This window comes from Panthera tigris, chromosome B3 (assembly GCF_018350195.1).
Source record: "Panthera tigris isolate Pti1 chromosome B3, P.tigris_Pti1_mat1.1, whole genome shotgun sequence".
Taxonomy (NCBI): Eukaryota; Metazoa; Chordata; class Mammalia; order Carnivora; family Felidae; genus Panthera; species Panthera tigris.
The window spans coordinates 52,311,167-52,335,755 of NC_056665.1; the positions used below are offsets into that span (position 1 = coordinate 52,311,167).

The 24,589-nt window shown below is 39.8% G+C and overlaps 1 protein-coding gene across 3 annotated transcripts in view; it reads right to left on the reverse strand.

Annotated features, from left to right (window-relative positions):
- Window positions 1-486: 486 nt before the first annotated feature.
- Window positions 487-24,589, reverse strand: part of TMOD2 (tropomodulin 2) — a 66,421-nt gene continuing 42,318 nt past the window's right edge. For all 3 annotated transcript variants that reach the window (XM_042988844.1, XM_007081852.3, XM_042988843.1), the window contains 6 exons: window positions 21,958-22,044; window positions 18,385-18,515; window positions 16,193-16,300; window positions 9,401-9,544; window positions 2,762-2,906; window positions 487-805 (listed from right to left, as the gene is read on the reverse strand). In XM_042988844.1, coding sequence (XP_042844778.1) covers window positions 771-805; window positions 2,762-2,906; window positions 9,401-9,544; window positions 16,193-16,300; window positions 18,385-18,515; window positions 21,958-22,044 — 650 coding nt within the window. In that variant the 3' untranslated portion in view covers window positions 487-770. The remainder of the gene's footprint in view (window positions 806-2,761; window positions 2,907-9,400; window positions 9,545-16,192; window positions 16,301-18,384; window positions 18,516-21,957; window positions 22,045-24,589) is intronic.

Below are 24,589 nucleotides of genomic sequence, written 5' to 3' on the forward strand. Positions count from 1 at the left end.
GTTAAAGATCGAATTTATGTTGAATCATCAATAAAGGTAGGTGTGCTAATTAACTTTGCTGCCTGTAAGTCTGCTTTGAAGACTATTCATGGGTTAATATTTCACACTTATTTGCTAATGCTGTGTTAAAGTATCACGATGCTGCCTTGCTTTTATGAAGATGACACCACTGATCTTCAAACAGTAGGACATGTGCGTTTAGTGCACTTCTTCAAACAGTGGAGCATGAGAGTTTGGTGATTTTTCTGGAGGTAGGGGAGAATTTGTGCTCAGTCAGTCACATGTTCTCACCCAGTGAAAGATTGGCAATACTAACTTCTTAAGTGGTCAGAAGAACACTTCTGTTGTATTTAGCCTAACTCAAAGCTATGCATGTAAACAGAGATAGGCCTCTATCGTAATCACAGTTACAAATACACTTATATACTAAATTCCTTTCAGTGATTAAAAAAAAAAGTTCATGTAAGAAAGCCAGACAACCCAATATGAAAGTGGTTAAATCATTTTCCATTGCTGTTACGCACTAAGATCTGCTTAAGTCCACTGGTGCAAGTTGCCAGAGGGGCCCATGAGCATATGACACAATTGGATACATTAAAAAATCCAAGATAAATAAGTAGTGCTAAAAGAGAACAACAGACTATGAGCTGTGTGGTTAACGGAAATGAACAACCTTTGATAAAATGGTCCTGATGGGGAAGGAGAATAGTTTTTGCTTGCTTATTTTTAATTGGCAGCCATGATGAACCTTTGCCTCCTCTCGTGGAAGTTTACCTTCGGTCTCCTTCAACTCGCTTTTTACGAACTAGGTAAGAAATAAAGGAAAAAAAGAAAGACAAAATTTAAAAGATAAATTGAAGGAATCGTCCTTAAATTCCTGACAAACAACATTCATTACACAGAATAGCAATCCCACACATGTAAGGGTGTAGTGATCTTAAGTTTCAATACTCAATTACCCAATAAATTATATAAATGGAAATGATATAATAATCTAGAGTCTTGTGGAACATACATTTAAATCAAGTTATGTCTGACATTTGGGAACTGGGATGCTAGAAATTTCTATGGAGTAGAAGGTCCAGAATAGACCCATAGAACAGTGAACTTCTGGAGGTTTCCATGGTCACTTATCTCTAGCACATCTCGACCTCTGTGCAACCTGATTCCCAGCTGGCTTTAACTCCTCAGGATGACACATTCACAATCTATGAATTCTGCTTATGGCTTGAAGACCAGGAGGAGTTGCAAACAGATGTTCAAAGTTTCTAAATCTGTTTTAAATAAAAACCCAATTATCCACCTCCAAGGAAGGGGTGATTCGGATGGCAGGTAAACTCAGAGATTAAGGTTCCCTTAAGCGGGTGTTTAGTATCAAAAGTGTTGCCTCGTCTGGCCATTTCCAGTTTCTGCAAGCCATTTCCCCCTCTCACCTCTTCACCGGCTGGCTTGTCTGGTGCATAGGAAGAGGGTTACTCTAACCTTCCCGGATTTGGCAAAAAGGTGCTGTGGCTGTGGTCCTGCCCCAACTCTCAACTTTAAATAGCCCAGTCCACAGAAAATTAGACAAAAGCTATTGCCTACAGCTACCACTCTTGGGCTCAAAATCGCTTCTCCATTTAAATCAAGCCTCTTGTTTTGCGTGTTTCTCTATAGTCTCATGTTGATCAGCTGTGGTCTCCATGTGCCCTTCCTAGGTGCCTTCACTCCTCCCCAAAGCCCTGTTTACTGGGCTGCCCACCCTCCCTCCCCCCCCCCCCCCCGCCCCCCCGCCAGCTCCCATCTTCTACATCCCAAGGGTAAGCACTGCCATGTGCCTGGCCAGCCTCTGGAGGCCACACACCACACCTCAGCTGGGACTCAGCATCTTGGTTAAGCATGTCTGGGCAGGGAAATGGACACTAATCTTCACCTGCCCCTTCTGGTTCTAACCCTTGGTTTCCGTCTTATCTGCCATCTGAATCCAACCCGTGGCCAGCACTCTACTTAGTGGAATATTGGGCCCAGTTCTCCTGTCTAAGGTCTCGCATTCTGTCCCTGAAACTCAAACTGAGGACTGAGTTTCGCTATTGGCTGACTGCTTGTCAGGTGACTGTCTGCTCCCTGGATGTCCTTTTGCCATGCTGCTTCAGGTGACTGAGCCGTGCCCAGACCGAGCTTTCCCAATCTGTCCCATTCTTCTGTGCTCTGGTTGACCAGGATATGCCCCCTCTCATCCTAACAGAAGAAATGGCATGGATCCTTGGCAAAGAGTAGGCAGCAGGAAAAATGAAAGAGGGACTAACTGAAAGAGCTACTTCTAAGTTTAACCTTTATAACGTAGTTCCATTAGTTTACTTCACATGGAAATCACCAAAGTATCAGACATTTGAACCCAAGTGCAAAGCATAGTCAGAAGTCAAACATAAGTGAACTGGGAATCTCCACATCACTGCATCCATCTTCTGGTGCAGATAACAACACAGGGTGATTACATGTAAGAACTAAGTAAAGGCGAACCAAACACATAAAGGAAACCAAGCAAAACTCAAAGGTTGTCTGGAAGAAAAGAACAAAGAGTTTTTGAGAGAATGCTACTATAAAACTGAGACACTATGAAGCTGATGAGAATTCCTAGGATAATGTAGCAATGTGCCTTTGATCAGGGGCTGACACCAAAGGCCAGTGGAATGATGTCTGTGCGATATTGTATCTGAAGTGGAGAAAGAAACGGTCATCATGCTCTTCTAATCACTAACAGCACACAATAGGGCTGCATTACCCAGGTCATTATTCTTGGTGATTGCGGCTGCCACCCTTGTTCGAGGCCCTTGCTTGGTAAACTGATATCCAAACTTGAGGATCCTTGAATTCTCCTCGAGCATCTGGGCAATTTCCATCTCCACAGCTGTTCCCAACTGCTGCCTCTGGTTGCAGGTGCGGACACATATACAGGACGACCAAGAAGGACAAGGAAACAGTTACTTGCATGGGAAAGATGCATAGCTACTTGGTGGACAAAAAAGTAAAGGGGTAAAGTCTCACTTTGAAAGGAATAAAGTCACTTGAGATTTTCTCCCTTGCAGTCACTTGAGACCGGCTCCTTGTCTAGAAGCAAAATCCAACAGACAGCCCAATCTGCTGGCATGCTAAACTGAAAAGACTAAGCAAATTACTTACGAAGGAAAAGTTGATTCCGCACGTAAAATTAAAGCAAAGCTAATATTCGGTGTTTCCAATTTACCCCAGTTTCTGTGGTTTAAATAAAGAGTGTTTTTAAATAGTGAAACCACCTTACAGGAATCAATCCAATTGCTGAATTTTTTATTCTGGGATCTATATCCAAAACTAATCAAAGATCATCTGCTGGATGGCTATTCTTTCTCAGCAGAGTCTCACTGGGAGATCCCAGAGAAACTTCACTGTGGTTTGAACCACGGCCAGGAGAATTATCAAATGCTGAAGGGGTTATTGGGCTGTAGAAAAATCTCCAAGTTTTTTAAGTTTGGTGGAAAGAGGGTTCTTGGTTTTTAGTGTGTGTTTGTTAAGTTGAAATACAGAATTAAAAAAAAATTAAAACTAGAACTTTTTTTAAAATATGGGGGCATGTAAATATAGGAATTTAAAATTAATCAAAATTTAACAATTAAGAAAAATAAAATTTAATTTTTCCATAGTATATTTATTAAAAGTTTTAAGTAAAAAGTGTAGGCTTATTTAGAAAAAGCACACAAAAAGTGTATAAAAAACAAAAGCCCCCTTCCCCCAGTATTTCCATTCCCCATAGAGAAAGCCTGTTTGGCATATGATATACAGTCTTTTAAAACATTTTCTATGCATTCGTATGTCTACATAACCACATGTACATCTATTCTTTTTTTCACATAAATGGATTATACTAGCATATTGTTCTGAAATGTGTTTTTATTTTTCATTTAACATTAAGGACACCTTTTCACGGGTAAATATACATGTCTCTCATACTTATAAACAGCTCTCCAGTACTCCATTGTGGTGATGGAGAATAACTTATTTAGCTAGGTCCTACTTACTTTTACATTGCTTTCCATTTCTACTATTCCTAACAATGCTGCAGTGAACTTCCCTCGCACACGTAGTCTATCCTATGGCATTTCTGCACGTGTGCCTGTAGGGAAAATTAGAGCTGTGCGCAAGAGTAAGCATGTTTCAAATTTTGATATGTTCATGACTTATCCTCAAAAATATGACAATTTTTACTCCTACTAACAGTGTTTGAGATTTACTGTTTTCCCCACCCTGGCCAACATTCCCATGTTACGAATCTTTTTCATCTTTGTCACTCTAATAGGTGAAGATTTATATTCTACTTGTATTTATTTAATTGCTTTAATTTGCATTTCTCAAATTATGAATCAGAACAATTAATTTTCTTATGCATCTGTATTTCTCTTTTTGGAAACTACCAATCTCTGTCATTTGTATATTTTTTCTTTTACCAGCTTATGGTTCCTGTGTTTGTTTCTTTATTGATTTGTAAGTTTCTCATATATTAGGAAATGAACCTTTTGTCAAATGTGTTGTGAAAATACGTTGCTCAGTTTGTCTTTTGACTTTCGTTTTGATTACTATAAAGACCTTTCCTAATTTTCATATGGCTAAATTTACCAATCTCCTAGATTTTATATCATGTTTGGGAAGTCTCTTCTGATTTCTTCTATCAGAAATCCTTCTGATTTCTCCATTTGTTTTATGACTTCATATATTTTCATATCTAAATCTTCATTTCACCTGGAATGAATTTTAGTATAAGAACTAAGATAGAGTCCCAAAGTAATATTATTCCAAATTATCTTTTACTTTATCCTTTTCTCACTGAGTTGAAATACTACTTTACTGCAAAATTCTCAGGCATACTTAGATGGGTTTCTGGAATCCATTGCTCTGCCAAGTCTATTTCTGTGCCAGTATCATGCAATTTTGATTGCTTTATTATATTTTAAAAATATACCTTTTAGATTCGGAAATTTTAAATATTGAGTAGATGAAGGAGAAAAGTTTAGGGAGGAACTTTTGTGTCCTAGGGAGTCCTCAGATCAAACTCTGCTCCTTTTCTTTCTCTTCATCCAGCAACCTGTCAAACCAGTCTCTCCCCAAGAAATTAACAAAATGTGGTATTTCCAGTCAGACAATAACAACTCTGGGCATCCACGGTGTAGAGATTAGCATTCTAAGCTAATGGGAGGGACAGACAGCAAAAAAGAGATCCTGACCTCACAGTTCCATGAACAACTTTAGCTCATGACACGTTTTAGAACAGTGGGGATGTATTGAGACCTGAGCTAAGGTTGGGGCTGCCATTGCTATGCCTTATGCCCCTGGAAGGGGCCAAGTGGTGCTATCTAAGGGCAGAAGGGTGGATGGATGTGGCTGGCGGGGAGGGACGAGCTAAAAGTCCCTTTACTCCCCCTCACAAATCTCAAGCCTTTGGAGTCCTGCGCTGGGGTAACATGCAGTACTTTCCTGTCAACATGGGCACACTGGTGGCTATATAAAGGATGTAGGAGCTTCAGAAAATTACATGGGGAAGGAGCATATAAAAAAGGGGAGAAAGTAATGTAACACAGGGCATCTTTCTTTCTCAGCCTGAGTCATTTTGAGGTCTTTTGCGTTATATAAGCCCAGGGTGACAAATGGAGGCCAAAATTTCTTATAATTTGTATATATTTCTCCTTTATAAGTCACTAAATACAAAGAAAAAAATAAATAAAAGTTAAGCATACATTTCTTCTGTTGTCTTTTTTAAATGACCTTTTTTACTCAAATTTATTTAGCAGTCACCCATCTGTTTCATTAATATGCATCACTGATTATTCTTCTCACAGGGGGCATCTGATTAAATCATTACATATCCACCTGGAGCCTAGCCACAGCAGCCTGCCCCAGTGATGGATTCTCAGCAGGCCTTCATTTGGGTGCCGCTGTCTGGTGCAAGGATGCTAAATTGGTCTTGGCTATGGGTCCTGCTTGAGGAAACTTACAGATTACTTCAAACCCTTCGTTATATAGATGAAGAAACCGAGGTCTATTTCTAATAGCCTATCAGTCAATAAAAAAAATTTGGATGGAAGACAAGTCTGACTCTGAATTTCCTCTTTCTTGGAATAAAGCAAAGAATTTTTCGTTGCTCTACAAAGTCTCAATCCTCTTTCTTTTTTTTCAATGCTCTTTCTTGTCGCAAGTAAAAAGCAGCTATTTTGGAGGCATATTGGGGAATAAGGTTGAAAAATTACATAGTTCCATTCTAGATGACTGAGGAAGGATGAGAAGGTTGATAATTTAAAGGGGATTTAAGTGGAGCACCTGGGTGGCTCAGTCGATTAAGCATCTGACTCTTGATTTCAGCTCAGGTCATGATCTCACTCACACTTTGTGAGATCTCACTCACACTTTGTGAGATCTCACTCACACAGAGCCTGCATAGGGCTCTGTGCTGACAGTGTGGAGCCTTCTTGCGATTCTCTCTCTCCCTCCCACTGTGACCCTCCCTCACTCATTCTCTCTCTCTCTCTCAAAAAATAATTTTTTAAAATATAATTTATTGTCAAATTGGCTAACATACAGTGTATAAAGTGTGCTCTTGGTTTTTGGGGTAGATTCCCATGGTTCATCCCTTACATACAACATCCAGTGCTCATTCCAACAAGTACCCTCCTCAATACCTGTCACCCATTTTCCCCTCTCCCCCACCCCCCATCAACCCTCACTCTGCCCCTCCCTCACTCATTCTCTCTTTCTCTCAAAATAAATAATTGAAAAAAAATTTTTTTGATGTTTATTTATTTTTGATAGAGACTGAGTGTGAACGGGGAAGGAGCAGAAAGAGAGGGAGACACAGAATCTGAAGCAGGCTCCAGGCTCCGAGCTGTCAGCACAGATCCCAACATGGGGCTTGAACTCATGAACTGTGACATCACGACCTAGGCCGTAGTTGGGATGCTTAAACAACTGAGCCACCTGGGAGCCCCAATAAATAATTAAAAAAAAAAAACTTTATAGGGCACCCGGGTGGCTCAGTCAGTTAAGCATCTGACTTTGGCTCAGTTCATAATCTCATGGTATGTGGGTTTGAGCCCTACGTCGGGCTGTGTGCTGACAGCTCAAAGCCTGGAGCCTGCTTCAGATTCTGTGTCTCAGTCTCTCTCTGCCCCTCCCTGGCTCACGCTCTCTCTCTCAAAAATAAATAAAAACATATAAAATAAAATAAATAAAATAAAATAAAATAAAATAATAAAGTAAATAAAATAAAATAAAATAAGGACTTTATCTAAAAAAATTAATAAAGGGGATTTAAGAGAGCAAATTCAGGTTTTGTATTTCAGGGTTGTATTCACATGCATTATAAAAGCTGCTCTGGGTGCTTTGGTGGCTTACTTGGTTGAGCGACCAACTTCAGCTCAGGTCACAATCTCACGGGTTTGATCTCATGTGAGCTCAGGTCATGATCTCATGGGTTTGAGCCCCTTATCAGGCTTGGGGTTGCTGCTATCATGGTGGAGCCTGCTTTGGATCGTCTGTCCCCTGCCCTCTCCAAAATGAATAAACATTAAAAAAAAAAAAAAAAAAGCTGCTCTTTCTCAACGTACAGGATTCCATTTCATTCATTAGGTGTAGGATTGCTAGATTTATCAAATAAAAATATAGGACACCTAGTTAAATGTGAATTTTGATTGATAATAAATAATTTTAATAAATAAAAATAAACATTTTTAGGATAGTATGTCTCAAGTATTTCATGATACATACTTCTACTAAAAATTATTTGTTGCTTATATGAAATTCAAATTTAACTACATTCTATCTGGCAATCCTAACTAGGTGGTATCTTACAAGGAACTAGGAACAGAGTATCTGGAACATTACTTCAGATGTGGGGTTTCACATTATACAAGAAGATAAATATACTTTGGAATAAAGTATCCATTTCTTTCATAGATGTCCTGGAAAGAATTTACTAAGAGCCCACTTAACTTCTTCCTTATAGTAGTTCATTTGATAAATATTCCTGAGGATCACTTCTTTTCTTTCACTTTATATTTCTCTCTGGCTCATTTTCCTAACCTCTTACTCCCTGATGCCCCTTTCTTTATTTCCTACTCCCCCACTCCCTTCATGTCTCTGGATACACACCAGGATACACAGCATTGAGCTTCCTGAGTGTGTATGGCTGGGTATGCATATCCCCTTTGCATACTTTCATTTGGGAAAGCTACTTTGGTGATGTACCCTGTCTGGGGAGGGTGAGTAAAGGAACATCTGTCTTCTGCACGGTTCCCCTGCTCCCCTGGCAACAAGCCTTGAGAGGAGGTGAGGGGCAGAGGACATGCACTGAAGCAGCCCATGTGTCCTGACAGCAAAAAAGGAGAGTAGAGCTGTTCATGGGGCCTGGTGGGGGTTTCCAGACTTAAGTAAAAGTCCTGGGTGAGAGCCTGGGGCTCTATCAGATGTTGGAGGGTTTAGATCGGGAATTTCCAGACATGCAGGGGGTACTCTCCCACTGCCCCTCCCATCACCCCCCAGGAGAATACTCATTGCACAAGGATCTGTGCTCTCCCCTCTCTCTGGGACATCGCAGGGCCCTTTCTTCACACTAGACAGTGTCCAGACCCCTCAGATTCACTGAGTCCCATGGCAGACAGTTCCCCATAGCAAAAGTGGCAAGGCAAAAGCATTAGGCCGAGAACCTAGATTTGCTGTCTGACAGCAGGAGCCAGCCGAAGCCAGCAGAGCAACTTGAAACACTGCAGGCTGATTCTGGGAAAAGAGGCCTTCAGGGTAAGGAAGATGTGGTCCTGGAGAAAAGCAGCTTGCTTTGGTTGCTGACGGGAACTTAAAAAACACTGCAACAGAGCTGAGACTGTGATCACATCGTGGGTGTGGCCAGCTACTCTAAGCCAGATCATCTTCTAGAACCCAGATTCCTCTAAACAGGCTCTGTGGCCTGCCCCAGACTGCAGGAGTCCTTTTCCTCCAGCTCTAGCAGCCTTCGACCAACAGCAAAGAGTCTGTCTCTGGGCATGGCCAGTCTGCTTTCTCCTTGTAGCCACAGTCTCAGGTGGGCTGGGACATTCTGAGCTGAGATTCCTGCTAGGGACATGGGTGATGATGGCTGCACAAGGCAGCTGTCAACACCTCTGGCCCCACCTCCTCTCTCCCCTGGTGCCTGACTAGCCTAGGGCTGGGGGAGAGCTGGCTCCTTAGGTCTCAGGCTGCCTCACTGTGCATGGTTTAGTTATTGTCATGCTCTCCCACACGCCCTCCACAGGCCAGAAGCTATTACAACTTACAGGAAAACCAGAACATCAAATCGAGTCACAGAACTTTGGCTTTTAACTCAGTCCCCTGCAGCACCCCCCTTTCACATGCACCCTGTGAGTCACACCTGGTTGTCGATCTTGATCTCTGTCAAGGTGTCATTTTCTCTTAGTGCTTCTACCAGGGCCAGGATTCCAGTCCCAGTGATAAAATTGGATTCAATGTTTAGGCTTTTCAAGGTCTTGTTTACTTTCAGCATATCTGCAAAAGCCTTATCATGAAAAAAGAAATAACCATTAATGCTGCTAAAGATTTATTTACTGAATTCCCCACCGCCAAATGAAACACAGATGTTTTTTTACATACTTAAAGAAAAACTGAGTCAAATCAAACTTTCACCTCCAAGTAACAAAGATAGTAATTTAAAATAATTCAGACCAGACCTGTGAATTTTACATACCTGTAAAACAAAAAATAAAACCAAAAAATCCTGACACAGGATTACCAACTTTGTAAGGTGTGGACATTGAAAAAAATCCCACTACCATCTGTTATCATTGTCAGTTTTGTTTTGTGGTTTTTTCTCTGAGAAAAAGCATTTTAACATTAGGAAAAACAAAGAAAGGACATGATCTCTGAATTGTTTTATTTTGTCCCCTTTGCTATGAATAGCTTAAAAAAAAACTTTACTGTTGACTAGCATATGGGCACTACTGATATTATTTCAGGTCATCTATAAATCAGAATTCCTCAAAGATAACTTTTGGAATATAATCACCACTCAGAGTGGCAAACCCACTGGAGACTCTCAGTTCAAAACAACAAATGCATGCACCTGCCTGTTCCCCTTGTGCCCAATGTTTCCCATTATCATAAAGAAAAGATAAAATCTTTGAGTGACTGGAACTCTCACAGTACAAGAAACAAACAAACAAAACAGAGGGCCATTCCCTTGAAAAATTGCTGACGCACAGAAAAAAAAGAAATATTGATGGAGAAATGAACACAAAAAAAAGTTGTTGCCTGAGATGCCAGAGGTAAGTCCTGACTGGGGCATTGCATCAAAGAACTGCCTTCGGAACAAATGGAATAACCAGAGCAGATGGAGAGCACATTGCCCCTCCCCATAGCTTCCCTGAGACAGAAGCCACACAGAAACAGGCACCTTCAGACCTACCACCTGATACCATGTGGGAGAAACAGAGAGGAGAAGCAGCCATGTCCAGGGATGAAACATACTGCAATGTACCCCTCCCAGAGTGAAGCCCCTCCTAACTGTAGAGTTGTGGGGGACTCCCAGGCCACCTGTCAGCTCCCCGTATATACCCTTCAAGAGAAGGCTGCTAGAAAATTCACCTGCCTGCTTACAAAAGCACTCATTCATTCATTCATTCACTTATTCAAAAAAGACTATTGGGTTTCTACAGTGTGCTGGCAGCAGAGGAAATAAAAATCCCTGTCAAAAGACAGTTTATATTTGAGCAGGAGGGCAGTTGATACATCAATAAAGAAAATACATAGCCTGTTGGATGGTGACAAATGGAGAAATAGAAAGCATCTCCCTTTAAAAATTTTTTTTAATGTTTTTATTTATTTTTGAGACAGAGAGAGACAGAACATGAGCAAGGGAGTGGCAAAGAGAGGGAGACACAGAATCCGAAGCAGGCTCCAGGCTCCGAGCTGTCAGCACAGAGCCCGACGCGGGGCTCGAACCCACGGACTGTGAGATCATGACCTGAGCTGAAGTCGGACACCCAACCGACTGAGCCACCCAGGTGCCCCAAAAGGGTCTCCTTTTTAAGGGAGAGGTCTGTTGATGAAACAGATCTACACAACTATGGAGGAAATGATCCTGGTTTACACAAAACAACCTCATTCTCTATTCAGAAATCTGTCAACCAGTGATTGCCAGACATACTAGGAAAACCAACATCATGGAAGAGAAAAGCCAAGTCAACCAATAGCACAGCATGCTCCAGAGGGAGCAGAGATCTTTCAAGGGAACAGAAACAAATATAAACATTTTAATTATTATTGTCCCTCTTCCCTCTCCCCAAAAAAGAAAGAAAACATACTCTATTAATAAAATAAGTACTGGCTATTATGGGGGGAAAAAGAAGAATATGTACATGAAAATGTGTTGAAAAATTTAAATATTACATTAAAATAAAGACAAGTAAATGACATCCAGTATTACAAAATGAACACGGCTGAAGACCAAGTTGGTAAGTGAGAACATAAATCTGGGATATTCCCCAGAATGTCGAGTAAAAAGACAAAGATAGAGAAAATAGGAAAGAAATGTTAAAAGATACAGGGAAAGATACAGAAGTTCAACATTTATCTAGTAGGAGTTTCAGAAGGACAAAAGAAAAAAAAAGACATCAGAAGGGAAGAAATTATAAAATAATAGGAAAAAATTTCCTAGAGTTGAAGAGAACTATGAATTTTTATCTGAAAGAACCCACAGGGGGCACCTAGGTGGCTTCGTCAGTTAAGCATCTCTTGATTTCAGCGCAGGCCATGATCTCACAGTCTGTGATTTCGAGCCCCACGTCAGGCTCTGCACTGCTGGTGCAGAGCCTGCTTGGGATTCTCTGTTTCTCCCTCTTTCTCTGCCCCTCCTTCACTCTAGCGCTCTTCTCTCTCTCAAAAACAAACATAAAAAAAAAAAAAAAAAAGAATGCACTGGATGCTCAGCAAAATGAGTAAAAAGTCTCATAAGTGGTCACATACAAGTGAAATTTCAGAAAAGTTTCTAGCAAGAGAAAATAAGTTACTTAACAAAGTAACAAGACTCAGACCAGCATTAGTCACTAGACTGTAAGGGCCATGAGAAAGAGATTTCTATATTTACATATTTAGGTAATTGTAAATACTGGTGGTAAGTTTTAAATTTCTGCAATCAATCTCTTAACAAAACATAGAATATAATGGCATAAAACACACATAAAGCTGAAATGTGTGAACATAATGGAATAACTACAGCTTGAGGCAGAAAAAGGAAAAGGGATAAAGACAGAGTACAGAACTGCCATCAGCTTTTCTAATGGAGAAACAAAAGATCAAAAACAAAAAGTGTGCATATCAGTGGTTTTCTACTCTGGCTGTACATTAGAATGATCTAGAAGCTTCAAAATGTATACCAATGCTTGGGCCTCACCCCAGATGAAGTAAATGGGAATCTCAGGCTGTACGTAGCCTGGACTGCTAAATTTTTTAAAAGCTCTCCAGGTGATTAATGTTCACCAGGGTTGACAACCACTTTAATTAAAGTTATAAAGACAACAACTAGAAGAATGAAAAACAAATTGGTAATACCGATTGCTCTGGGGAATGGAACAAGGAACTTCTATATTATTTTAATTATTTTTATGGTGGAAAACACAGGAAGAAGGAAGAGAAGGAATCTAACTTGGGATCAGAACAGGATTTCTCAACCTTGGCACCAATGACAGTTGAGGCCACAGAACTCTTTGTTGTGGGAGGTTGTCCTGTGTATTGCAGCATGTTTAGCAGCTTCTGAGACCCATTAAATGCCAATAGTACCCTTCCCAGTCATGACAACCAAAAATATCTTCAGACACTGCCAAATGTCCCCCGGAGAGCAAAATTACCCTGAGCTGAGAAGCACCAGACTAAAAGAATCCTGTGTATTAGACAAGCACTTGCTTTAACTGCAAAGAAAGCTCAAAGATTTGGACTAACCTTATTGTACACCACGTAAATTAAAGTGTATTTATTCCCTGCTAGGTCCTTAATTAGAATTAAACGCACACATTTTAATTACAGCATCAGAAGGAAATGCATCAGGCTTTTCCTCATGGACGCCCCAGGCTTCAGGATTTACGCTCATTATTAGAATAACAAAATGTCGGAGCAATTAGGCCTTTATAAAAAAAGTTGCAGGACTTCCTGGCAAGTAGCCAGGACCTTGCCAATTTCTTTTAAACTTGAGAAAACACTTTTCTCATAGTGAACAAAACAAGGGAGACCCAGCCAAACATAACCCTGGGCTGTAGGCCCAAGTTAATTTCAGTCCAGAAAGTATTTAAGCATCTATTACATGTGCTGGGGATAACATCGGTAAAACAAAGACCAGATTTCTTAAATGTTATATAAATAATTACAGTAGAAATACATTTTTAAAGAGAAGGTTTTGCTTTCTGTACTTCACAGGATTGTAGGGAAATCCAATTTCCTGCATTGTCCAAACCTGCCTCATCCAAAGGGTAGCCTCAAGGTACATGTGGCTATTAAGCCCTTGAAAAACGGCTGGTCTGAATTGAGACATGCTGTAAATATAAAACACGCACTAGATTTCAAAGATGCAGTATGAAAAAAATAATGTAAAATACCTTACTACATTTTCACATTACATTTCGAAATGATCATATTTGGGATATATTGGTTCAAATAAAATATATTATTAAAATGAATTCCACCTATTTCTTTTTTTTAATGTGGCTACCAGAAAATTTTTATATTTATACATGTGGCTTACATTTGTGGCTATCTCATTTTATTTGTTATGGACAGTACTGTCTAAAAGAGCATTTTTTAACGTATGTGGACTTTTTCTGCTCCCTGCTAGAGATGTGGTTGCATGTAAGTACTTGGGGCATGGTGAACTGAACCTAATTACAGGTCACTTAAATTCACTTCCTGGCTTGTCTACATGATGTGTAGTCTTAGTTAAATTACTCAACATCTATGAGCCTCAGTTGCCTCATCTGCAAAGTGGGGATAATGCCATCTCACATACACATAATTTGCCTACCTTTACAGTAATCCCACAAGTACTTCATTGAATCTGTTCCTGAATCTTACAAAGAAGTCTCCTAAAACTCTTTGCTTTAACACTGATCTTTCATTATTTTTTTCCTCTCTCTTTTTTTAAGGTAATCTCTCGACCCAAAGTGGGCTCAAACTCACAACCCCCAAATCTAGAGTTGCATGCTCTACTGACTGAACCAGCCAGGCGCTCCCATCTTTAATTCTTTGCAGGCAGTTGCTAGGGATAATCAAAGTTTGAAGATCTCTATTGCCTATGGGGTAATCAACCAATTTTCAACCTACAGTAGGTTGAAAAGTAGCTTTCTCCACTCTGGCATGACTGAAAGGAGAGCTATGGGGGCAGCCGGGTGAGGGCTGGACAATATAAAGCCATCTAGGAATAAGGCCAGAGAGGCTTATCTTTTCATACCCTGAAGAACTGCAACTATTCCTTACAATTGTGTGGTGAGCCAGAGTCACACGGTATGCTTGCAACACATAGCTGTTGCACTAAAAACAGTATCAAAGAGATGATTATATTTGGATTTTATTTAGACCACTTAGCAAGTTAGCTATTTGACTGAGTGGAAGAGTCACATTATTTGCTAGTAGGGTTGACAGTGGACTACAACCTATTTCCATCCCTGCAGTTTTACTGTCATGTAATACACTGAAGTGACAAACCATTTCTTTATTCATACCCTAGTCACTTGCATACAAAATGTACTGGGAATATTTTGCTTTATTGAGAACCTATCTACTGAACGACAGAGATTATATAAAATCATATACCGATAAAAGTCCTTAAATAACTGATTTCACCTTTACCAATGATCTAGTTCTGCTATTTTACTATTTTAATGGTAAGGTTTCAAATTCAAAACTTCTTTCAACCCACAAATTGAGATATAATTACTGCTGGTGAAAACATCAATTCTGTAGCTTAGTTCCTCTTACATGAGTGCTTATTTTATATTTGCTGTGGTCATCACAGAAATATTCTCTATTGCTGAGAGGTTGGAGGGCATGGTATTCATCCATTTAACAAGTGTCCAAACATCTACTCTGTGCTAACACTGCAGTAGGTAGCCATTACTTTCATTTTACTTTCCGTTTTTAATGCTATTTTAGATCTTCCAACAGACATGTTGCTTTAAATCACATCATCACGTCAAGAAAACTTGTTTTTCTAGCTTGACTCAAAGGCTGAGCATTAGATGCTGTAGAATTACAGGCTGATGTTCAGGCTCCCCAAAACTGATATACTTTAGCAAAAGTATGAAAGTTGAGGCATTGTGTATAAAAACAGCATAGCTTGATGGTTAAAGCAACCTGGCTATAGAATCGGGAGGACCCGGTGGTGCCACTTACTGGCTGTGTTACCCTGGAAAAGATATTCAACCTTGCTGAGCCTCAGATTGCTCATTTGTTACAGTGGGAACTAATAACAGCACATACCTTATAGTATTATAGTGAGGATTAGGTGAGCTGATGTGTGTAATGCATAGAGCTTACTGCTGGTGTTTACTAATTGCTGAAGAAATGTTAGCTATTTATAGCAATAACATTGATGGTGGTAACAGTTGTAGTAGTTACTTAGGCCAAGGGCCTTCCTTATTTAGCTGAATTATCTAAAATGCATGGAAGGAACAGGGCTTTTGGCTGGTTACTTTTTTCGTATTCTGGTTAACAAAAAATGTTTTAAGATCTAGTTGTTTAAAATATTTTTGAAACATAATAATCCATTTCAAAGATTAAAATGAAATACACTTTAATACTTTTATACATGCTCAGTTCCTGTAGGATTTGGGAGTCTTAGAATATCCATTGACTGTGACATTATGTTAATATAGATGCAAAAGCTCCAGAAAATTTGTACTAAGTACAGAGCAAAAGCTAATATTTATGTAGCTAAATGCCTAATCTAATCTTATTTCTTTCTCCTCAAAGTGTACTGCTAACAAAATTTTAGTTAATTCAAAGTGCCTGACAGATGGGTTCTGTTTTATTGTCTTATTATAACTAATGTGTTTAACTGTGTAGAAAATTACCAGATCTAAAAACTGTTAATTTATAGAACACATTAAAAATAGTTTCTAACAAATTAAATATTTTCATGTAATATTTCTGAAATTTTACTCACAATTGCCACAGGGTCATTGCTGCGGGTTGCAGCCAGGCTGAACTTCTTTACGTGAGTGTTGGTTTCCAGAGCCTTTGCAAATTCCTTCAGGGTTGGAATTGGAATGTTCTAAAATGGGGGAAGGCACAGAGGGTTGATAGACCATTCTGTAGCTCCCCCACCCCAACTCAAGACCCACAGCTTTTAAATACCTTATGTGTTTAGATGGCTAAACGTGTGACATCCCTTCTAAAATACTCATTACCCATCCTCCAGCAGCCAAGCCATCCTGGGCCAACAGCACCACTTAGTATCTAACAAGGGAATCTAACACAACATGACATTCTGGCCTCCCTGTTCTGTTCACTCTGACCAAGAAATTATGCACATACCAAACTCCACTCCTTTTCTCTTTCATTCTCTATATTCTAGCCAGATTCATCTATGTGCCATTCTTTTAATATACCATGGTCTTTCTCTCCTCCATACTCTTATGTATGCTTTTCCCTTTGCCTGGAAATTCTACTATCCTTTTCTCTGATTAATTCCTACTCATTTTTCAAGAGGCAGCTGAATATCACCTCCTTTGTTCACTGGCTTTCCAAGGCAAGATAAAAAATTTCCTTATCTGCAATTCCACAACTTTTGGGGGCTTACCACATCATGTTGTAGTTATTGATTTAGTATTTTTCTCCTAATATAAGTTTTTCAGAATAAAGACAAAATGAATCTTACTCCATCTTTCACAGCACTTAGCACAGCCCCAACCACTGGGAGGCAGGCAATACGGGGTAGACTAGAGGTTGATATGAATCCTGGGTTCACTACAGACTAGCTCCATGGCCGTGAGCAATTTAATCTCCTTAAGTGCCACTACAGATTAAATGAGATACAGTAAGTTCCCCTTATCCATGGGGGATATGTCCCAAGACCTTGAGTGTATGCCTGTAACCACGGATAGCACTGAACACTTATAATATGTTTTTTCCTGTACATACACACATACCTATGATAAAGTTTAATTTATAACTTAGGCACAGTAAGAGATCGACAACAGTAGCCAATAATAAAACAACACTTGTAACAATATATTGTAATAAAAGTTACATGAATGTGGTCCCTCCCTCTCTCTCAAAAGATAGCTATACTCACCCTTCTTCTTGTGATGTGAGATGATAAAATGCCTACGGAATGAGGTGAGGTGAATGACATAAGCACTGTGATAGAGGGTTAGGCTACTAATGACCTTCTGACAGTCTGTCAGGAGGATCATCTACTTCTGCACTGTGGTGGTTGACTGCGGTAACTGCAAACCATGGAAAGCAAAACCGCAGATAGAATGGAACTACTGTAATGAATTTCAAGTATTTAGCAAAGGAGAAGGCTCACAGTGAATACTCAACACAAGTCAGTTATTATTAAATGGCAGATGTTGGCCCAACATGAAGTAACAAAATAGATACCAGGCAATGTTCTCTCTCCATCTCTCTCTCATCTCTCTCTCATCTCTCTCTCACTCACACACACACATACACACACTTCCTTCCCCTCCCTTTGAGAGTAACATGACTAACTACCAAACAGAATAAGGCAGAAGTGACAATGTGTGACTTCAGAGCATAGGCCATAAAAGGCACTGTGGTTTCCTGCTTGTTCTTTCTTTTTCTCTTCAGCCACTCCCTCTGTGAGAAGAAGGCTGTCATGACGTGAGGCCACACAGGCAGCCCTATGGAGAGGCCCATGTGGTGAGAAACTGAGGCCTCCTGCCAACAGCCACCTGAGTATGCCATCCTGGAAGTGTACCCTTCTACCTCAGTCAAGCATTCTGCTGATGGCAGCCCTTGATGACAGTTTTACTACAGCCTCACTTGAGACCCTGAGCCACAACTATCCAGCTAAGTCCTGATTCCTGATACTCAAAAGCTGTGTGAACTAACAAATGTTTATTGTTTTAAGCCTCTAAGTTTTGGAGTACTTTATTACCCAGCAGTAGATAACCAACATTCTTTGTTTAACACAAATACTGTGATTCTTTGCAAAAAATTCTAGAAGTCACTTTTTAAAAATTTCTTCTTTTGAGTTGGATAGCTTGCCTCAAAGTCAGTGACTACAGAGGATTGGAAACAGGTGTGAAAACTGGCAATCAGTTATCTCCATTACATTTTTTAACCTCATGATAAATCAAGTGACTGACAATAATCATAACGCAATACCTTAATGTTGTTGAGGTTGACATCTTGCAGGCCGGGGTCATTGGCTTTCATCTGCTGCAGACTCAGTTCCACATTGGTGGGATTGGGTGGTTCCTCAAATACTGGCTTGACCTTCTCACCTTTAACCACATCTAACACACAAGTTTTAATTTTAAAAAGAAAGTGTAAGGGCTCTCCTTCCAAAATCAGAGATGACTTCCCCCAAAACGACCTTTCCTTCCTATGCTCCGATTCCAATAATACTCTAATATCAGTGATAGTACAGCTGATGATTCTCAACTAAACAAACATGGAAATGGTACAGTTCTGAGTCACAGTTTCAAACACTGATGCTTCTCAACTGCAATGCAAAGAAGTCTCAGTGGCTGATGCTACATGGAACCAAAAGTTCAGAAGGCCCTATAGTAAACTCCAACCTACCCCCCGCCCCGCCGCCCCACCAAATCCACAAGCAGTTATTGCTGCTGTATATGGATCACTTTCAGACTATAATCATCAAGCTACAGGAGCTGAGATTCAAAAAAGAAATAAATTTCTTCATTTCCAAAACCATACTATTCCTTTGGCCTCTTTTTTTAAAATATTATTTATTTATTCCTTTTAAGTAGGCTCCATACCCAATGTGGGGTTCAAACTCATGACCTTGAGATCAAGAGTTGCTCTACCAATTGAGCCAGCCAGGTGCCCCTTCTGGCTTCTTGACCATACCTCATCCTTCTCTGATTTCCATTTGGAGATTTAATTTTGAGGAAGGTATGGGAAGAGAAAGGGACAGAAAGGCAGAATGGAACAATTCTCAAAAGCAGTTAACAGAAAACATTTGCAGTATATATTTAACATACAAACTGTTACTATCCCAATATACACAGGGCTCCTACAAATTAGTAGACAATCCAATTAAAAATGAACAAATAATATGATCACAAGAATCTGTCACTCGACCAAAAATATAAAAAGTAATTAAATTGTGAAGTTAAAAAATGGAACACCATTTGACTAGCACAAAAATGTAAAAAGAGATAACATGTAGAATTGGCAACAACTGTGAAGTCAAACACATCCTCTTACGTTGATGGTGAGAACGTAAACTGGTACAAACTTTTTGGGAGGAATTTGGCCTTACTTATCAACATGTAAAATGTGGGTACTCTATGACCCAGTAATTCTGTATCTAGGAGTCTAATCTACAGGGAAAAAAAAAAGCACAAATACATAAATATATTTTTCAGGGATGTTCACTGACATATTACTTGTGACAGCAAAATATGATAAATACAAAGCCTATCAATATGAAAATGGTTAAGTTACAGCATAATCTCTCATAATAAGATGTGATCTATTCATTAAAAGAAGGGGGCAAACTGACATGTACTGATAAAAGAAGAGAACCACAATTTGAAAAAAAGTTAATGAAAAATGAAATACTTAGGTATTTCATTTGTACGTATAAAAAATCTTTATAAGACCTAGATGAAGAAAACTACAAAACTTTATTGAAAGAAATAAAAAAGAACTAAATGGAGGGATAACTGCAAGAGACTCAATATTGTCAAGATGTCAGTTCTTCTCAACTTGAGGTATAGATTCAATGCAATCCCAGCAAGTTATTTTGTATACATCAACAAACTGATTTTAAATTTTTTTTTTTTTCAACGTTTTTTATTTTATTTTTTTTAGGACAGAGAGAGACAGAGCATGAATGGGGGAGGGGCAGAGAGAGGGAGACACAGAATCGGAAACAGGCTCCAGGCTCCGAGCCATCAGCCCAGAGCCTGACGCGGGGCTCGAACTCACGGACTGCGAGATCGTGACCTGGCTGAAGTCGTACGCTTAACCGACTGCGCCACCCAGGCGCCCCAACAAACTGATTTTAAAGTTTATAGGAAGAGGCAAAAGACCAAGAAAAACCAACACAATACTGAAAAAGAACAAAGTTGGAGGACTGACGCTACTCAACTTTGACTTACTACAAAACTACAGTAATCAAAAGAGTGTGGTATTGGCGAAAGAATAGACAAACAGATCAATATAACAGAGTAGAGAGCCCAGAAATAGATCCACATAAATACAGTCAACTGATTTTCAATAAAGGAGCAAAAAATGCAATGGAGAAGAGTCTTTTCAGTAAATGGTGCTAGAACTGGACAACCATACACAAACAATACATAAAAAAAGAGTCTAGACACAGACCTTAGACCCTTCACAAAAATTAACTCAAAATTTTTCACCTAAATGTAAAATGCAAAACAATAAACCCCCTAGAAGAAAGCATAGATGAAACTACGCTGCATGATATCATAATGGTGGATCCATGTCATTATACATTTGTCCAAACCCATAGAATGTACAACCCCAAGAGTTAACACTAATGTAAACAACAGACTTAGGGTGATAATGATGTGTCACTGTAGGTTCATGAAGTGTAACATATGTACCACTCTGGTGGGGGATGTTGGTAATGGAGGAAGCTATGCATGAATTGAGGACAGGGAGTATATGGGAAATCTGTGTGCCTTCTGCTCAGTTTTGCTGTGTACCTAAAATTCTAAAAAAAAAAAAAAAAAGCCTTAAAAAAAGTTAATGATATGTCTGTGCATAAAAGCCCAGAAGATTATGCGCCAGATTTTTAAAAACAAACATGTTGTCAGAATGTTACCCTTTGATACTAAAGTTAAAAAGGATAAACATTTTTCATCTATATGAATAAGCAAAAATGAAAAAAAAAAGTAATACTGCTCATTGTTTGGATAAATAGCTCAGTATCAATGATGGTCTGTAAATATGCTGCTCAGACTAGAAAGTACCTGCTAAGTCTCCTTCAAAGAGAATAAAATACACTTCACCTAAGAAAAATCTGTAATCTTCTGCAAGTTTTTACAGCACCTGGATCGCACTGTAGCAAAATAACTTGATTGTTGGTCCGTCCCTCCCATGGACAGATAAGTTCCTTTAGGCAGAGACCATTTTTTATCTTCATACCTAGAACATTCCTGACGCATAAGGTATTCAGTAGATAACTAATGAGTGAGTAAATACAAGAGTCTAATAAACTGTACGCTTTTCTGGGAAATACTGACACAGAGAATTGTGGTCTTGAACTTTCTGTGCCGGCTAAGTCCATGCCAGTGTGTCTTTCACATTCTCAGGGGGAAGTAGGAATTCAAATTCTAATGACGTGTGTCCATTATTGAGAAAACAAAGATACCTAATAGAAAAGGGAACTTACTGAAAATACTATTATTGATTAAAAAGCATCATCGGGAACATGAAACTCTGCAATCTATGTTGACTATGCAACCTTTTTATCAGCAATTTTATATTTTGGGTGAGTAGACCCACCAAAAGAGTATGTTCTGGGCAAAACACACTGATTGGTCCATTATGCTGCAAAAACTTTGATTATGGGCTTCCCTATTCTGGTTTGAATGCCCAGAGCCCAGTGATCCTTAGTGCGTTGACACAATCTACCTTCAAAGCCTACAGGATGGAACTCTGGATTCAACAGGCATCCCTCTTATCAACACCACCTGAAGCTCTCAATTTTCAAACACCACAGACTCCACATCAACTTACTTCTCACGGGCACTTTGCCACCTTTAGTGCTGGCCGTTTCTTCATCAAACTTTGGATTGTTGAGTAAATTGTGCACTCCAAGAACAGCTAAAAACAAAGATTAACAGTGAATATACATTAAGTTTGGGAAGGCACATTAGGATGTCCACAATGTTAATTTTCCTTGAAGAACAATTCTTCGTATCATAAAGGTAAGTGTCCAGAGACCCCCAGCCTTGCATAGTGTGTGGGACACATACAGTGTTAAATAAGCTTATATATTAAAAAAATCTCTTTCCAAGGCCACCAGCAATCTTCAGATGTCTTTCTGGGGCTATACAGGTAGAATCATTTAGCATCTGGGGACAATGGTCCAGTTATGTCCCCAAATTACTGAAAACTTGCTTAGACCTCCTAGTTAAGTAGACTCAACCTTTCTGTTTTCTCATCTGTAAAATGTGAAGGTGGGACTGAGTCTAAGGATATTTTAAGATCTAACGTTATATAGATTACAGCATGTACTCTCCCAGAGGCAAATAACAGAAAGATCATGGACCTCTTTCAATGTAAGCCACCCCTTTCTCAGGACCAACAGTTTTCCTCTCCAGTTTACAGCATCCTAGGGTGGTAAATAAAAGAGATGTCAGCAATAAAAGGCCACATAAGCATACTGAGATTTTCAGTCTCCTGTATTATGTGAAGCTTGCACCAGGAGGCAGCACAGGACGCAAGAAACAGCACTGGGCGAGAACGAGCTCTGGGCAGGCTGAAACACAACTGCCCGATCTTCCGATGAAACTGTACAGATGAGACTGGCCACCTGGAGAAGAATCCCAGGACAAGTCATCTGTCAATAGGTAGTGGAGGAGCATCTCAGAGCTCCTCATCAGCTGTACCGTAATCGACACATCAGGAGGAGGGAGGCAGCCAGCAGCAGCCCAATAAAGGGCAAAGGTGTAGAGCCAACAAGTCCAGAGTTAAGAGTGGCAATCAGGAGCAGTCACCTAGAGTTAGAATCCTGGTTCTATCACAAACTACCTGTGTGACTTGGGAAGTTACTAAATGTCCCTGAACATCAGTTTCCTCATCTGTAAAATAGGGATAATAATTATTCTTCAAGTGTTACAAAGATTAAATGACTTCCCATGCATCAGACAATGTTCTAAGTGCTTTACACATTCTTGTTAAAGAAATAAGAATTTGTTGCTGTGTTTCTGGCACTGCCTAAGGAGAAGATGCCCTATTTGTTTTTTTAATTTTTTTAAATTTTTCTTTTTTTTTTCAATATATGAAGTTTATTGTCAAATTGGTTTCCATACAACACCCCGTGCTCATCTCAAAAGGTGCCCTCCTCAATACCCATCACCCACCCTCCCCTCCCTCCCACCCCCCATCAACCCTCAGTTTGTTCTCAGTTTTTAAGAGTCTCTTATGCTTTGGCTCTCTCCCACTCTAACCTCTTTTTTTTTTTTTCCTTCCCCTCCCCCATGGGTTTCTGTTAAGTTTCTCAGGATCCATATAAGAGTGAAACCATATGGTATCTGTCTTTCTCTGTATGGCTTATTTCACTTAGCATCACACTCTCCAGTTCCATCCATGTTGCTACAAAGGGCCATATTTCATTCTTTCTCATTGCCACGTAGTATTCCATTGTATATATAAACCACAATTTCTTTATCCATTCATCAGTTGATGGACATTTAGGCTCTTTCCATAATTTGGCTATTGTTGAGAGTGCTGCTATAAACATTGGGGTACAAGTGCCCCTATGCATCAGTACTCCTGTATCCCTTGGGTAAATTCCTAGCAGTGCTACTGCTGGGTCATAGGGTAGGTCTATTTTTAATTTTTTGAGGAACCTCCACACTGTTTTCCAGAGTGGCTGCACCAGTTTGCATTCCCACCAACAGTGCAAGAGGGTTCCTGTTTCTCCACATCCTCTCCAGCATCTATAGTCTCCTGATTTGTTCATTTTGGCCACTCTGACTACTGGCGTGAGGTGATATCTGAGTGTGGTTTTGATTTGTATTTCCCTGAAGAGGAGCGACATTGAGCAGAAGATGCCCTATTTGATAGACACAGGCCACTTAGGTCATCCAAATATATCTTGCTTTGGCCCTATATGCACTGAGCAACTTTTTTTTTTTTTTTAGATTTTTTTTTTTAAGTTTATTTATTTTTGAGAGAAAGAGACAGTGTGAGCAGGGGAGAGGCAGAGAGAGAGGTTGACACAGAATCCGAAGCAGGCTCTAAGCTCTGAGCTGTCAACACAAAGCCCGATGCAGGGCTCAAACTCACAAACTATGAGATCATGACCTGAACCGAAGTTGGATGCTTAACCTACTGAGCCACCCAGACGCCCCTTCACTGAGCAACTTCTAATTATAATTTGGCTCCCCTTGCCAAGTTTCAATTTTTGTTTTATCTGTTTCCTGGGAATCTGGCTAGTGGATCCGCCCCAAACTGATGGCCCTTATGTGCATAGACAAGATGAAATCTCTAGACCAGCAGAGCTGGTGGTCAAGCTGAGGTACAGACGCTCTGAGAAATGCTGCCTTGGTGGTCAGCTGCTGCTCCCTTGCTGTTGTCTACCTGCCATCATAACATGTGCAGGCCATTGATACTCATTGTTATCTTAACCTCACTGGCTGTC